The sequence below is a fragment of the Sinocyclocheilus grahami genome, unplaced genomic scaffold (genome assembly GCF_001515645.1).
Source record: "Sinocyclocheilus grahami isolate Dianchi unplaced genomic scaffold, SAMN03320097.WGS_v1.1 scaffold193.1, whole genome shotgun sequence".
In the NCBI taxonomy this organism is placed as follows: Eukaryota; Metazoa; Chordata; class Actinopteri; order Cypriniformes; family Cyprinidae; genus Sinocyclocheilus; species Sinocyclocheilus grahami.
In genome coordinates, this window is record NW_015505372.1 from 137114 (window position 1) to 152642 (window position 15529).

General features: G+C 35.3%; 2 protein-coding genes and 1 non-coding gene across 3 annotated transcripts; all 3 read left to right on the top strand.

The window, feature by feature from the left end:
- The first annotated feature begins 1643 nt into the window (after positions 1 to 1643).
- Positions 1644 to 1715, top strand: trnaa-ugc (transfer RNA alanine (anticodon UGC)). Its single transcript has one exon. It is a non-coding gene; the product is annotated as a tRNA-Ala (tRNA).
- Positions 1716 to 4405: 2690 nt separating this feature from the next.
- LOC107594914 (matrix metalloproteinase-17-like) lies at positions 4406 to 12325 on the top strand. Its single transcript, XM_016285125.1, has 12 exons — positions 4406 to 4486; positions 5389 to 5729; positions 6733 to 6865; positions 6964 to 7117; positions 7260 to 7368; positions 7457 to 7634; positions 8804 to 8980; positions 9070 to 9196; positions 10468 to 10538; positions 10777 to 10926; positions 11528 to 11788; positions 11902 to 12325. Exons 2-12 carry the CDS (start codon positions 5562 to 5564, stop codon positions 12249 to 12251), a joined length of 1878 nt encoding a protein of 625 aa, XP_016140611.1. The 5' UTR covers positions 4406 to 4486; positions 5389 to 5561; the 3' UTR covers positions 12252 to 12325.
- Positions 12326 to 13173: 848 nt separating this feature from the next.
- On the top strand, positions 13174 to 14562 carry LOC107594915 (saxitoxin and tetrodotoxin-binding protein 1-like). The gene is made up of 6 exons (XM_016285126.1): positions 13174 to 13334; positions 13451 to 13593; positions 13688 to 13752; positions 13834 to 13944; positions 14026 to 14130; positions 14400 to 14562. Exons 1-6 carry the CDS (start codon positions 13218 to 13220, stop codon positions 14453 to 14455), a joined length of 597 nt encoding a protein of 198 aa, XP_016140612.1. The 5' UTR covers positions 13174 to 13217; the 3' UTR covers positions 14456 to 14562.
- The last annotated feature ends 967 nt before the right edge of the window (positions 14563 to 15529 follow it).

Below are 15529 nucleotides of genomic sequence, written 5' to 3' on the forward strand. Positions count from 1 at the left end.
TGCTGCAAATTATTGTATCTTTATCTTAAATGTATCAATTTCCTCAAAATAACTGTTTTTGCACCATGGATTGCCCGTAGGGTGTACTCAACGGGAAGCCCTCTAAGTGGTCTCATAACCTCTTCCCGAGTGCCTGTCTACCTCGACAGTGAGGAACAACTGTCCAGTTTGCCGATCTGAGAGGAGTGCTGCATGGGACACCAACACAACAGCTTCACAGATGAAGTGCAGAGGTATGCCGGACCATGTAATGTGTTTGTGAGTGTCCTGCTCCTGCACTTACACAATCTACTGTATAAACTGCATGCTGGTGCTACTCGTGTATGGACCAATGTGTAATGGCTTGCTGTTCAGTAGTGCTATAATAGTATACTTAAATTAACTGCTTTTTCATAGGCCATCTCATATGCCCTGGCTGTCCTACGGAATTTCTCATTGTAGGAGGCTGAGCAGGTCTTCCTTTCTGGTCCGGATTATTATTACAGGTCAGAGTAGAATATTAATTATTTTTGCACAATGCCCAGTGCACCTTTTGTTACTGATATTTCTGTTAACCCAACAGTGATTGTTCTCTGTTAACTATTTCAATGAAGTGGAAGATTTTAATAGAAGGATTGACGGTAACACTTTCTATGAAGCCTGTATTTATAATACATTATAAAGTTATTCTTAAAGCATTATAAGGAATGATATAATATATTGCATCATCTTATAAATAATCGTAAGAACAGTTTTAATGTATTATAATACTTATTTGTGGTTAAGTGTATGATGATTTATAACACACAATGAACACATTGCATCCACTTAAATTACAATGGATTATATTTCTCATAGTTGTAATGTATTATAGGTCTCATATCTTGCCATTGTTTAAGATCTGCAGATTCTGCACAATCTTTTTTATGATGTTGTATTATGTGTTATTGCAAAAATGAGTATATACAGTATATAAATATGCATTCTTGAATCATTCTTGAGTCTTGTGTCTTGCCTCTCTACAAACTTTTAAATATCTGGCTGTAATTTAGTGACTGCAAATGCTGATTTCATTAGATTCCATCTTTATTATACCTGATAATGAGCTAGTTAAACTTAAGGGGGCTAATCAATATACAGTATATATCAAGAAACTAAGAATTAAGGTACTCCACTTTTTCAGTTGTTTAAAGACTGAAATACATTTTTCATTTATATTTTAAGTGTAAATTCATTTACATTTAAAATTGTTAACTCAAAGCAGGTATTACACACTTTGTAATTAACATCTGATGCATTTATAAACCAAAAATCACAATTGAAATTTAAAAAATGTTCCTGAGATTCAATATCTTTAACAACATGTACAAATATTACTACAAACTAAATCGCCAGGGCCCTAGAACTGCGGTCCTGAAACTGCAGCCTCCGGTTGTGCAGGAACACCCTTCTCGAAATGTTGGTCGGTTTAAGCGGAAGTGTGTTGGATTAGTGGGTTTACGGTCCACAGCGATTCGTTTATGCCTCGAAATGCTTTTAGTTATGCTGTTACGCAGCCATACATAGCCGTCAGGCAACAATACATCTGCTTATATGCTTTTAACTCTATTATGCAGCGCCATATTGTATAGACATATTGGTTTTGTCTTGTGTGTGAAGCACATGGGGATGTAGCTCAGTGGTAGAGCGCATGCTTTGCATGTATGAGGCCCCGGGTTCAATCCCCGGCATCTCCAGTGTTTTTTTTTTTAATGCTTCATCGTTTGTTTCCAATATAACAAATTTGACTGTTATCGAAAAGTCACTTAGATTTCTATATTACTCTGTCAAATAAGATTTACATTTATCCATTTGTCAAAAGATTTATCTGGACATCACAAGCAATTTATTTAAGAGACAATATTTAAAGTATACTGTCAAATGAGTAGGCCTATATATATATATTTATGTATTTATTTATTTATTTTTTACATATTGGTAAAAAATGTATAGCCTGAATGCACTGTAAGTCGCTTTGGATAAAAGCATCTGCTAAATGCATAAATTAAATTAAATTTTTATATATATATATATATATATATATATATATATATATATTGGATGGGGGTTGGTTGCAGAACTCATATTAATATTAGAAACCGTACTAATGGTATTAGTTAGATGCCAGATATATTAGCCTATGTAATTTTAAGCTATGATTCTCCCACAATTGTGAAAACAAAACAGACAACCAAACAAAATATGTAATTTACAATTACATTTTTTTTAAATTAATGTTAGAAATTAGTTTATTTAAAATATGTATTAATTTAAAGGAATTAGCCTAATTATGTAAAAAAATAAATAAATGAAGACTTGTTTCATTTTGAATCTCTTGAATGAATGATTCAGACATCAAATACATTTAACAGTCACTCTTCGCCACCTACTGGCATAATGCAACATATACAATCATTATTTGCAGCGTATCATTACTTTCAAAGATCCATTGATCGCGGCTGCGGCAACATCAGAGTCTATATCCGGACTATAAACTTTTATTCCAATACTTTCGTTATTATTTAATGTTTGCAGCACAGAAATGTAGCCTGCTGTGTAGACTGTTTGTGAAGCTGTTTCAAACATAACCCTTTAAATGATGAGCGCTGCTCTCGCTCTGGATCAGTGGCTGCGCAAAAGCAGGTTTAAATATTCCGATGTGATTGTGATTTCAAAGGTTTAATAGACATAGCAGAATCACTGTCATTTAGGAATAAGATCGTGTCTGTTTGAATCGAGATCGCAATCCTTTACTGATTAAACATGTAGGCTATACAATACATATGAGCCTTATAATTATAGCCTATGTATTTTTCTAGCCCATGTCATATTTGTACCAGACCTCAAAAGTAACCTGGGCCCAGGTCCGGGTGGCCCCCCGGTTCCGCGACCCATGGAACAGCATGTGCTTATACTGTCACTTTTGATTAAGTAAATGTGTCCGTGAACTATTAATTTCTTTTAAAAACAATTCTTACTGACCCCAACCTTTTAAACGGTGAAATACAATACTTTTCTCTAAACAGAAGGATGCTGAGTGACTCACTGGGAGTCTATATTTTGTGGTATTATCAGAGGTGACCATAGTAAGAAATTCCAGTGCCATTCTTTTTGAGAGTGAAGCTGAGGCCCATGTCCTGGGCGCACAATGAATATCTGTATTGCAGAGTTCCTATAAAGGCATCTCAGTTGTCTTGGAGACAAGGAAGTTCACTTGGTCTTTTGTGGCTCTTGATGACTCTCTTATTGAACACACACATCCATTCACAGATAAACTTCCTGCCTTGTGCATCTTTCTAAAAATACAGTGAACACATCTGCCCTCTGGGCCACACGCTTTGACCTGTGGCTCAAAATCATCAGCAAGACAAGGCAATAATGCATCCTTTACTCATGCTGCACACTCTCTCTGGGAAGTTTTTGTCAAATAACTAAAATGCCCAGTATAAGCTATTTTAAAGCTATTAAAAGCTGTAATATCTCAATAAGGTATAGAGCACTGAGGTGATAAGGTTTTTGCAGTAGACAGGTTATACTCTGAGAAGTTTACCAGATCAGGAGGTCAAGTTACACTATAAATATTCAGCACACGCCTCAGTTGCCCTTGTAAGTATGCTTTTCCAATCCGGCTATTCCCTTGGGACTCCCCACAGTATTATCCAGCGAAAAAGACAGATAGCCCATCTGGAAATGTGCTCTCTCTCTCTCTCTTGCTTTCTGCCATGATACAAGTTTGAACAAGTTAACCCCTGCACAAAAATCCCAGGATTTGATTAATTTTATATGTGCCAATGAACATTTAAATTGTTTAAATACAGAAATTGTCACAAAGAAGTCGTGTATCTCAATCTGATATATCATAGCGGACCAGACAGCAACAATGCATTTAGCTAGATCTGTTCAAATCTTCGTTTTTAATTTTTTTAATCCTTTCGTTAAGAGGATTTAATCCCAACATATCCACAACTACACACAAGCCCAAAGATAAAGTGAAACCCTAATCCGGTAGTTGATTTAGATCTCACATTTAAGGATCCATATATACATATGTAAGTGTTCATACTGTGTTCAGAATCACATTAGTGTTTCCTCCATTAGCAGGTGATGAAATCTATTAGACATTTGTGTGGTTTGAGCATGAAGTACAGGAAATTTGACAGAGAGTGGATGGACATGTGCAACTAAGCATGTCGCTAAATCTCCTCGCTGGATATAAAGAGGCTTTTTCACACTGGTATCTTCCAAGCACAGAGAGAGAGTGCGCAAATGCCCGATGCACTTAGCAGGGGTGGGTGGGTATGTTACTATGGGGGTATTAGGAGTCCATTGTGCAAGTGCAGAGGCAGAAGGAGGGGAGGAGGGGGGGTGGGGTTGAGGAGATGAGAGGAACACATCTGTTCAGGAACAGAGAAGGAAGGCAGCGGGACAGAGCAGGCGAGTGCAAAGGAGGAACGAAGTTGTGAGCAAGGTAAGCATGTCCCATTTCTTTCTGTTTTGAATAACATAATTCATTGCATTAACTGTAACTCTTTGTAAGTTTTTTTTGTTGTTGTCTGACTATCTTGAGTTTATTCAGCTATTAAAGATTAAAATGATTCTGGATCATTTTGATATGAAACCAAATTAAATGATTATGCTAAAACACAGTTACTTACAACAGTTAATAATTTAATATATTGTTATTAATATTAATACTATAATACTTTTGGGAGGTTAAGGTTGAGAGATTGAATTGCATATCGTAAATGACATGCCGATGCATTATGTTATTACATTTATTGAGTGTCACATTTATGCAGGTTCTCTGTCCCCTATATGTAATGAATCGACATATTTACATGTGTCTCTTCCCCTTTTTCCCGTCAGTCTCCCTCCCTTTCGTACACTGTCCTCTGTCTTTGTCCTCTGAGACTGGCAGTGTTTTCCTTTAATTCCATTATTCCATAACTCTTCTTTTCCATGCCCTATTCCCCTATCCCTCCTACTCTTTCAACCCGCCGTCTCCCACATTGTCTCATTTCTTTAATGAAATTGCACCTGCTAATTTAATTAAAGCCTCACATCCTAGTCACATCCGTTGTGCTTGTCTGCTTTTCCTTTAAAATGAAACACATAAAACCTCTGTAGCCTCTTCATCCTTTTCTCTTTGATACTAGCCATCTGCAATTCAATCATGCAGCTTTACAACCAAAGCAGTCGGCAGTGTAGTGAAGTAAAGTAAATTATTTTAGGACTGAAAGAAGTCCTCACTTTTAAGAGATTGCGCTACTGATTTAATCTATCATCTTATATAAAGTTGTTGTTGTCATTGGTTAGAATACTATAGAACACATTCTTGTATAATCACCACTGCAAACGGTGCATTTACAGTGCTGGCATCAATTCTACAATTCCTCAACACAAGAGAGGCCACCATCTCGGATTCAGCAAAGATGACGTCATTGAAATCACTTGACTAAGGAGGACTGAGATTTGCATATCTCTATCAACAGTATTTTGTCATAGTTCTACTATTCTAAGCAGATGATGTATACGCTCTCAGTATGATGGCGATGTTTTGGACAGCAGTTGTCTTCTACATGTGTGGACATACAGTGGAAGTTTATGGAATGGCTGATAAAGATGCATTCCCAACCACTTTGGCGAGCACGGTTACGTCTACTGCTTTACCCACCGTCTTACCCACAGAAGATGAGAGCATCAAACTTGTGGTGAGAATGTGTTTGGAAGTTTTACCTGCAGTTGGAAAAGATTTTTCAGTGTTGTAGTGTTCCATTAAAAGTCAAGATGAAATTTCTTATATGCTTATGATACCCTATATGCTTCTTAGTGTGCATGATTCATTTGTGCACATTTTCTCAAGTTTATTTTCATAATTTTTAAGACAAACCTAATAATCTGTTCTGCCCATAAAATGAGTTTGCATTTTTGGGGACATCACACTCCCCATCACTAATTTGTTGTTAAATATCCTGTTTTAATCGTAATTGTCATGTTATAGAACTAAGCTTGGTTGCAAATGGCATTTTTATATTGATTTCATGGTTAATTTGAATACTTTTCAATATTTTTTTATTAAATCTATATTATTTTATATACAAAAAAAACCTTTAAAAAATAATAATAATTTACCACTGCATTTATAATTTATATAATAATAATTACCATAAATGCTTAGAAATGCAGAATGTGCAATTACTGTTCAAAAGATTGGGGTCAGTACCATTTTTTTTTAATGTTTTTGAAAGAAGTCTTTTATGCTTACCAAGGCTGCATTTATGTAATCAGAAATACATTAATATTGTTTACAATATTACAATTTAAAATAATATAATATTACAATTTTAAAAAACTTGTTTCTAATAGAGCATATTTTAAAATGTAATTTATTACTCTGATGGCAAAGCTGAATATGCTGCTTTGGTGCTCAAGCAACCTTATTATCAGATGTTGAAAAGATGAAAAGTTGTGCTGCTTAATATTATTGTGCAATGGTCATATGTTTTTTTTCCCAGGGTTAAAGTTAAAGTAATTGAATTTGTCAGCATTTACTTGAAATATAATTGTTTTTTAACAATGTAAAAATCTTTATTGTCACTTCTGATCAAGGATCACTTGCATCCTTGCTGAATAAAGCATACATTTCTTTCCAAATTTTCAGTGGTAGTGTATTTGAATATATCTTTTATGGTTTCATGTTGTTCTGTTTGGCAGGACTGGCTCACGAAGTATGGATACCTCCCACCCCCTGATCCCTCTACAGGTCAGTTACAGGCCTGGACTGCTGTCACTCAAGCAGTGAAGAAAATGCAGAGGTTTGCTGGTTTGGATGACACAGGAGTGTTAGGTATGAAAAACAATATGTCCCCCACTATTTTAAATCTAAATCTCATTTCATAACTCTTCTATTGTGCTTTTGTCTTTAACCTCACCTTCCTGTCACAGATGAAGAGACTGTTCAACTGATGCAGACACCCCGGTGCTCACTTCCAGATGATGATGATCAAACCATTCAGACATCGGCACTACACAGTGACGTGCAAAATCAGAGGATGAAAAGAGCAGCTTCTACCTGGACAAGAAGAAATATCAACTGGAGGTTAGCCTGATTATTTTACCAGTTGTGTTTTTCTTCCTGCTTTCACATACTTGATGGTTAGTACACAGTCTCACAGCAAAGAAAAAGATTAAAAACATCTTAGCAAATGTATCTTATTTTCTTATTCTTTGTTTTTTCTCAGGCTGCGTTCTTACCCGGCATCCTCTAAACTGTCCCGTGAAATGATTCGCTCCCTTGTGTACTATGCACTCAGAGTGTGGGCCGATCCAACATTACTTGAATTCCATGAGGTTCTGCTTACTTTTTAAAAGCCAGTGTTTTTGAATACATTTGTGTTCATGTAAATTCACAGACTATGTGTTGAACTATTTCAAATAGGTGCGAGGACCAGAGGGGGCGGATCTCCAGATAGATTTCTTGCGCGGTCCCCATGGAGACGGATATCCCTTTGATGGAGCAGGTGGATCTGTTGGCCATGCCTTCTTTCCATCAGATCCAGACAGGGCTGGTGGAGTTCACTTGGATGCAGAGGAGAAATGGGCCTTCAGACAACCAGGTAATTCTGCAAAACAATCAATAATACACAAAACCAAAGTAAAACCCAACAGGACAGTACAGGCCAATAATTTGCATGCTATGGCCAAAAAAAAAAAAAAAAAAAAATAAATATATTTATTAATAAATAAATTATATATATATATATATTTATTTATTTTATTTATTTTTTATCTACAAGTGAATTTAAGTTTTACAAATTTATAATGTAAAATATTAAAGACAAATATTCAATTTGGGATTTGCTAAAGATTACAATTATTAAATCATTTTTTTTGTTTGTTTTAAAGATTAGCTTTCCCAACATCTAACGCTTACTTAATATTATTGTAAAATAGGGGGAAGATAAGCACAATTAACCTTGTAGCCTGACATTTGAAGTAAAAAATAAAAAAAATTTATGGTTTATTAAAGTTTATTAAAGCATTAGACAAAATATATATTTTAAAAAATCTTTTAAAAAAGCAACAAAAAATATATATATATATACTTTTTGTTGAGTATTATATTCTATACATAAGGAAAATATGGAGCTTGTACTAATTCAGAGGCCCAAGCTAAACAAAAATATGCTAATTGGAGCATCTTATATTTTTATAGCCAAAAAGTAAGATGAAATTCTGATAGCTTGTAATGTAAATCAATGAGATCTTTATAGCAAACTACTTCTCACTCTGTATCTTCCAATAATGTTTTAGTAAACATTATTGTTTACTAAATGTATATTTGGGGCAAAACATAATGCAATGATGAATGAGACATTCCTCAGAAGTCTGGTGTATCATATTTGATACATTTTTAACATGATTCTAAAAAAAAAAAGTTGTATGGTCAAATAAAACCCAAGTTGCTTCAGTCCATGCAGTAACAATGTAAAAGTTATTACATTCACTTTAAAAAAACAATCAGTAAAGATTTCAAAGCAAAAAGCTACGTTTACCACAACCTACAAAGTAGATATTACTGAAAGGCCTTTTACTTGCTAAAACTGTATCAATCAGTTTTTCAGCAAAACTTTGATCATGTAATTTAGAGGCCTTAGAAGTTTGTGTATCAAATATGATACAGCAGACCTTTAATCTAATAGGGTTAAGTATTCAATATCAGCTGATACATATATATATACAGTATTGATAATCTAATTCAACATGTGTGCACATTTATACACAGCAACAGAGGGCACAGATCTGTTCACGGTGCTGGTGCACGAGCTTGGTCATGCCCTCGGACTGACCCATTCATCCTCACGCCAATCTGTAATGCGTCCATACTACCAGGGGCCCCTAGGAGACCCACTACACTTCAGCCTGGGACATCATGACCTTCAACACATCACAGCCCTTTATGGTAACTGTCATTAAATGTCTTGTTTGGAATCTCTGTTTGGCAGTTACTCTAAGTATCTTTTCTGCATGTGTGTCTGTGTGTGAACTCAGGTAAGAGGGGAAACCATGTTCCAACTGACAGACCTCTTCTTGTGACCGAGGCTCAACTGCGTCCCCGACATGGAGGAGTACACAGACTCACACACATGTACAGACACGCTCACAGCCATTTGGACAGGTAAGAAAGGATCAATTAAACCTTTTGAATTCAACATCAATTCAAAATCAAACTTATATACTTATGCATGTTCTTTATTGTGACAAATACTGGAATACACATACTGGACAGATTTTATAGGAATAACTGGAGAAAAACTGGACATTATATACTAAATGACCAAGGATTACATACTACCAGACTTTCAAGTAGTGTGAAAACTAGTGTGAAACACAGAAACATGAGCCTCGTTGATAAGAGGCACATGACAAATACATTCTGTGTTCCAATATGGACTAAAATATGTTTGATATTTGAAATCCACCAACTCTGACTGCCCAAAATCTGCAGACTGGCTCTGACTTTTGCCAACAAGTACTGAAGAAATATGTGAACAAGAGTCATGTGGTGTATTTATGCTTTAACATAGTAAATAGTAACAAAGTAATGTGATAGTCCACTGTAGGCGAGTGTAGTGATGAATCCCAGGGCAGATTTATTTAAACAAAGTGATCCAAACATAATTCAAACAAACGAAGACTTGACTTAACATGAACAGACTAGACTCACGGACAGCAGGATAAATACATTCAATGCAGACAAAGCACAAAGGCAACATGATGGCTACTTATAGCAAACAATCAGGGTCACATGACAAGAACCAACCAATGAGGAAACAAGACACATGGCTAGGACAACCAATCAGAACATGACACACAGACAAGAGTACCACATGGCAGAATCACATGATAGGGTAGGAAAAACACATGACAGGAACATGAAACAAGGTAAATATAAAAATAAAAGACATGAAAACCTGAACCAGAAACAAAACCCAAAACAGACCTTACATGTAGTAAATTCTGAAAACGGTTTCATGCTGGCTTAAAAGGCGAAAGATGTTTAAAGGGATAGTTCACCCAAAAATTAAAATTCTGTCATCATTTTGAAGGATGTTGGGAAAACAGTTGCCTAAAACCATAGACTTCCAAAGTATTTTTTTCCATACAATGGAAGTCAATGGCTACCCAGCAACTGTTTGGTTACCAGTATTCGTCAAAATATCTTCTTTTGTGTTCAACAGAAGAAAGAAACTCATACAGGTTTGGAACAACTTGAGGGCAAGTAAACTTTCAGAATTTTCATTTTTGGGTAAAATTATACCTTTAAATATTCAAAGTCATGTTTCTTTGTTGTTTTATTTTTTAACCAAAACAAGTTTGTGAAAATGTTCAGTGCATGCTAATGAAGAGAAAAATCATATATTTGATGAAATGTCTCTCTGTCTTAAGTTCTGTGGATCGCTGTAACACCAGTTTTGATGCAGTTGCTAAGATTCGAGGAGAGATCTTCTTCTTTAAAGGTAGATACTTGAAGCTTTAAAACTAATTTACTAAGTTATTTAATATATTAACACTTTATGGAGTTATTTAATATATTAACACTTCCTCCACTTTTAGTGTTGTCATCTTCTTAGTACTCTTGTTATTGTAACACTCTTTATCCATCCAGCCAGTGTCACCATATGGGCAACTGATTTTTTTATATATTTTTCTCCTAATTTTTATGGTCTATCTTACCTTTCCTTATGCATTTTGTAGGGCAGAACATGTGGAGAGTGAGCAGAGGTGGTCTGGTGTCAGTCAGGGCTGTTCCTGTACAGAGACTTTGGTCGGCTCTTCCTTCGTCACTTCCTCCACTGCAAGCGGTTCTGGAAAGACACACGGATCATGCCATCATCTTTCTCAGTGGTCAGTTTCCCAGCACAATCACATCACAAACAATTGTGCACCACACGTTTGAAAGTTATGTAATTTAAAGATATTTATTTTACTTAGCCCCAGTGCAGAGAATAAAAATATGACAGAGGCTAAGTGCAAATTGGGTAAATAGTAGTAAATTACAAGGCGTAAATAGTAGTAAGATGCTATTTTCACTTAGTGTAAATGGCATTGGATGCTAAATCATACTTAGTGGCGGATACTATTTGCACCATAATAGTACAGTTATGAAACAGCATGAATAATATTCATACAACACAAGAACACAACATCCAACTTCTGATCTGTGATATGCAAAGAATGGGATCAGTAAAAGTGGATTCAAACTCGAGTTGATCCACTATCCTTACTTTCCACACCACTATTCCTGTTGCCAGATGTGTTTTTTTTTTTGTTATATTGTCTGGTGGGCAGAGCTAGACTAAATAGCCTTTGCCAACAAGATGGGCTATATGTACTTAACTGTAAAAAAATACCTTATATTTTCACTTAAAAAAAACAAACATTTTTACACCTTTGATTTTTTTTATGTGCAAGACTTGACACCACTCTACTAAACATACATGTGCAGGTTCCCAGGTTTGGCTGTTTAAGGATCTGTCACTCCAAGAGGGTTTCCCTCAGCCTCTGTCTACTCTGGCTCCTGAGGACTCAGAAGGAAGGTGGCAAGGATTGCACTGGGACCCAAAGCAGGGTGTGGTGTGGGGGTCTGTGAAAGAAGATGGAAAGAAAGGAGAGGAAAGCGAAGTCTGGAGAGAGCTCACTGAAGAAGGAGTGAATGGAATTATCATGGAGAATGACGATGAGAGAGAAAGGACTGGAGACTTTAAGGGTGTGTTGCTTCAAGATCTTTAGTTAAAATATATATAATGCTGCATTGTGAATATATGTGTGTGACAGTGTTTTAGAGCGCTACTGATTTTTTAAATTCTCAATATCAATCAGGTTCAACCTACCTTTTCAAAGGCAATTCCTACTGGAAATTTACTCACCCAGGCTCCGCCCCTGAAGAAGGATACCCTCGGCTTCTGGCCACTGATTGGTTGGACTGCCCTCAGCCGTCCTCTTACAGCCCCGGCGACATCTCTTTGATCTCTCACTATGGTCAGCAGGAGCTTCGTGAGCAGAAAGGGCAAAGAATAATCGACCAGATCATTCAAAAAGAAAAAAACGAAAGAGATAAACCTCTTCGCTGGGACTGTCCATGTCTAAACAGTGCAGTGACTCAAAGTGGACCTATTTTACTACTGTCCATTTTATTTCTGATCACTGGGACTTGTTATCCATCACTTTAATATTTTCCACATCCAAATTTACACAGTCATACTCCTTGACTTTCTATCTCTGACTAAAGGAAGTGACTAAAATAGTTGGTAAGAAGATTTATAACAACCATTATACTGAGATTCAATTCTGAGATAAAAAATAAATAAAAACGTTATAGTGTTGTTACATGCAGTTTTACCAAAAAACTGACTTTCTATCTCTGTTAATTCCTGTTTTAGTTGATAAAACTCCTTTTAATGCTATCTTTCATATCAAACCTCATGTAGTATAAAACAAACATCAATAACTGATGTTAATGATTTACAGTTCAGCGTCTGTCAGCTCACTAAAGATTGTGGAGAGTTCAAATAATATTGTGCTAGAATTTAGAAGTGTAATGATATATTCATAGAGTATTTTGATTATGAAGATGCAGAGAGCAAATCACATACAATGATTTATTCATAGTTTCATATCTGATTTATTCATAGTTTTATTTGCTTTTTTCAAATAACGTACTACCGGACGGACGGATGGAAGGATCTGTGAAGATCAGTAAAGTGCCATTTACAGAACAAACTCTATTGTAATTAAATAAAAATGAAAATGCAACGTAAATTTGATTTAATATATTTTATGGATACTATTATTATTAATATATTTTATAAATACAATTTTTGTTTATCAATTTTCTCAATTTTCTTTTTTAAACATGTACCTAAAGACTATATCAATAAAAAGAAAAATAAGAACATTATTTTATTTCACAATTATTTGCATATTGTGTCACCTCGGGAATTACCGGATCCCTAAAGTCCACAATTTTACCCATTTAATTCATTTCAATTTACTGGCACTGGCATCACAAAAAAAGCAAACTGTTGCATCACTTCAGAACATCCAGATGATAATATGTGATAAGCTGTTCTATATAAAGTACTTGTTCTCCAGGTGATGCAGCATAATAATCTGACATCCTCTTCTGAAGTTCTATAATGTCTACTTCGGTGGTCTTGACTGCTCTTTTGGGCCTGTTTAGTTTGAGTCAGGCATCTCTGCCAGACTGTAAGGAGCTCATAACACCGCTAACCCTGGAGGATGACAACAAAAGTGTAAGTGCATTATATTAATATATTTTAGAGCAAATATTCTTTTATAGTAAATTAACGCTATACTGGAGATTATATAAGGGGCTTAGATTTCACAACTTCTTTTCTCTTCCAAATAGATCATGGGTAAATGGATCTTCCTTGAAGGCATAGCTGATCACCACTTATTTACAGCTATCTTGAAGACTGTGAACAGCTCATGGGTAGAGTTTGGCCCAAGCACTCTTGCAAACACTTTAACCCTCAGTCAAGGGAACATGCTGTAAGACTGGCCCATTTATAACATGTTTTGCTAATCTGAATGAATTTCATCATGATGGCCAGCAATCTGAATCTGGTATCTCTCTCCCTCTCAGAAACGGAAAGTGTGAATTTAGCACCATCAACGGAACTGTTAAAGATAATGATTTTTATTCCAATGGTAAGTTAACAAAAGCTTATTTCAGCTAAAACTCATGGGTTCTGAGCACTAATGAGTGTTATGCTGGTTTTTGATCCACAGAGAATGGCACAATATCAGAGGGCAAGTTCTTGCCGTCCTGTCCTGACTGTACCACCATAAGCTTCATCAGCCAATTCAAAAATGAGACTATAAAGTCTCTCTACTTTTTCAGTAAGTCACAAAATCCATATTACATCATGTTAAAATTATGTATTACATGATATTCTTTTTTCTTCTTCTTCGCTCCCGCAGAGAGAGAGAGCAACCCAGCCCAGTCTGACATGGACACCTACTGGAAGCAAGCTGAGTGTCTTGGATTCAAAAGAGAAACCCAATACTCCTATGATGGAGTAACAGGTCAGTTTCAAGTATGTTTTCATTGGAAGCAACAGCTATTAGTAATGATTGCGAGAAAACAGCTCCTGGTCATGTGAGATTCAGTATCACATATGTGTAAAACATGATTTCAGATACAGATCTGTCAAGAACATGTCCATGTCATAATTTAACCCCCAAATCAAAAAGAAATCTGAATTAATTGACACTGAATTAATTGCAAAAACATTGCACATTAAGAAAACTGAGTTTTTTTTCTTCTTCTTCTTCTTCTTCCTCTGTTATTGCAGAACTCTGTGACCATTCATCTGAACAGAAGCCAAGTTTGGACAAATCAGATCAATAATGCATGGATACATTAAACATTTTTATGCAAACAAAATTCGTAAGAGCCACCGTGACAAGAAAAACAACATGTGAAAGTGAAATTGAATAAAGAATATTTGCTATTTATTATTGTATATGTGAGTGTTTAATAATAACAAAAATTCACATTCATACCTGTTCCATGCTTTAAATCAGAAAACAAATTATTATAAATATGGCTGTGTGGTTATGTTCAGTATTTTTTGGGATTGTTCTCATTTCTAAAAGCTCATGGTCATTCTGACAGGGCTGTTTCCCAGTTGCCCGAAGTTTTGCCCATTCAAATTCATTCCAATTAAATAGAATTCAAAGAACCTATTGCATCACTTCAGGGGAAAAACAGTACTATGTACCTGGACTATTTACTTGATCCACACAGCATAATCCTCTTCTGAAGTTCTACAATGTCTACTTCGGTGGTCTTGACTGCTCTTTTGGGCCTGTTCAGTTTGAGTTTCAGTAAGGAGCTCATAACACCACTAACCCTGAAAGATGACAACAAAAGTGTAAGTGCATTATATTAATATATTTGAGAGCACATATTCTTTGATAGTAAATGAACACAACAAGGAAACAAGGAACATTTATTTTCTTCCAAACAGAATAGATAAATAGGTCATAGTTGATAACCACTAATTTACATATTTACCCCAAATTTACTTCAAAAATAGATAAATATAAATAAATACCAGGAAATTCGATTTGTGATGTTCTTTATTTAATGCAATTCAAATTAATGTACTGAATAATTCTCTATTAAAAGGAGACTATTCTTAAATTCTGAATTTTGTAAATTCATTTTGTTTACAATAGATCATGGGTAAATGGATTGTCCTTGAACGAGTTGCTGATCACCAGCTATTTATAAACATCCTGAAGACTGTGAACAGATTGTGAATTCACTTTCATTAAAAGTAATTTTTCAGAGCCTCTAAATGTTAAAAATAATGGCTATCAAATATACTGTAATGTTGAATGGCAATAATTAATGGCTAAAATTGAGGGGGAAATGCATTTAATAGAAGCATCAGTAGCAGTGTTGGTATCAATGATA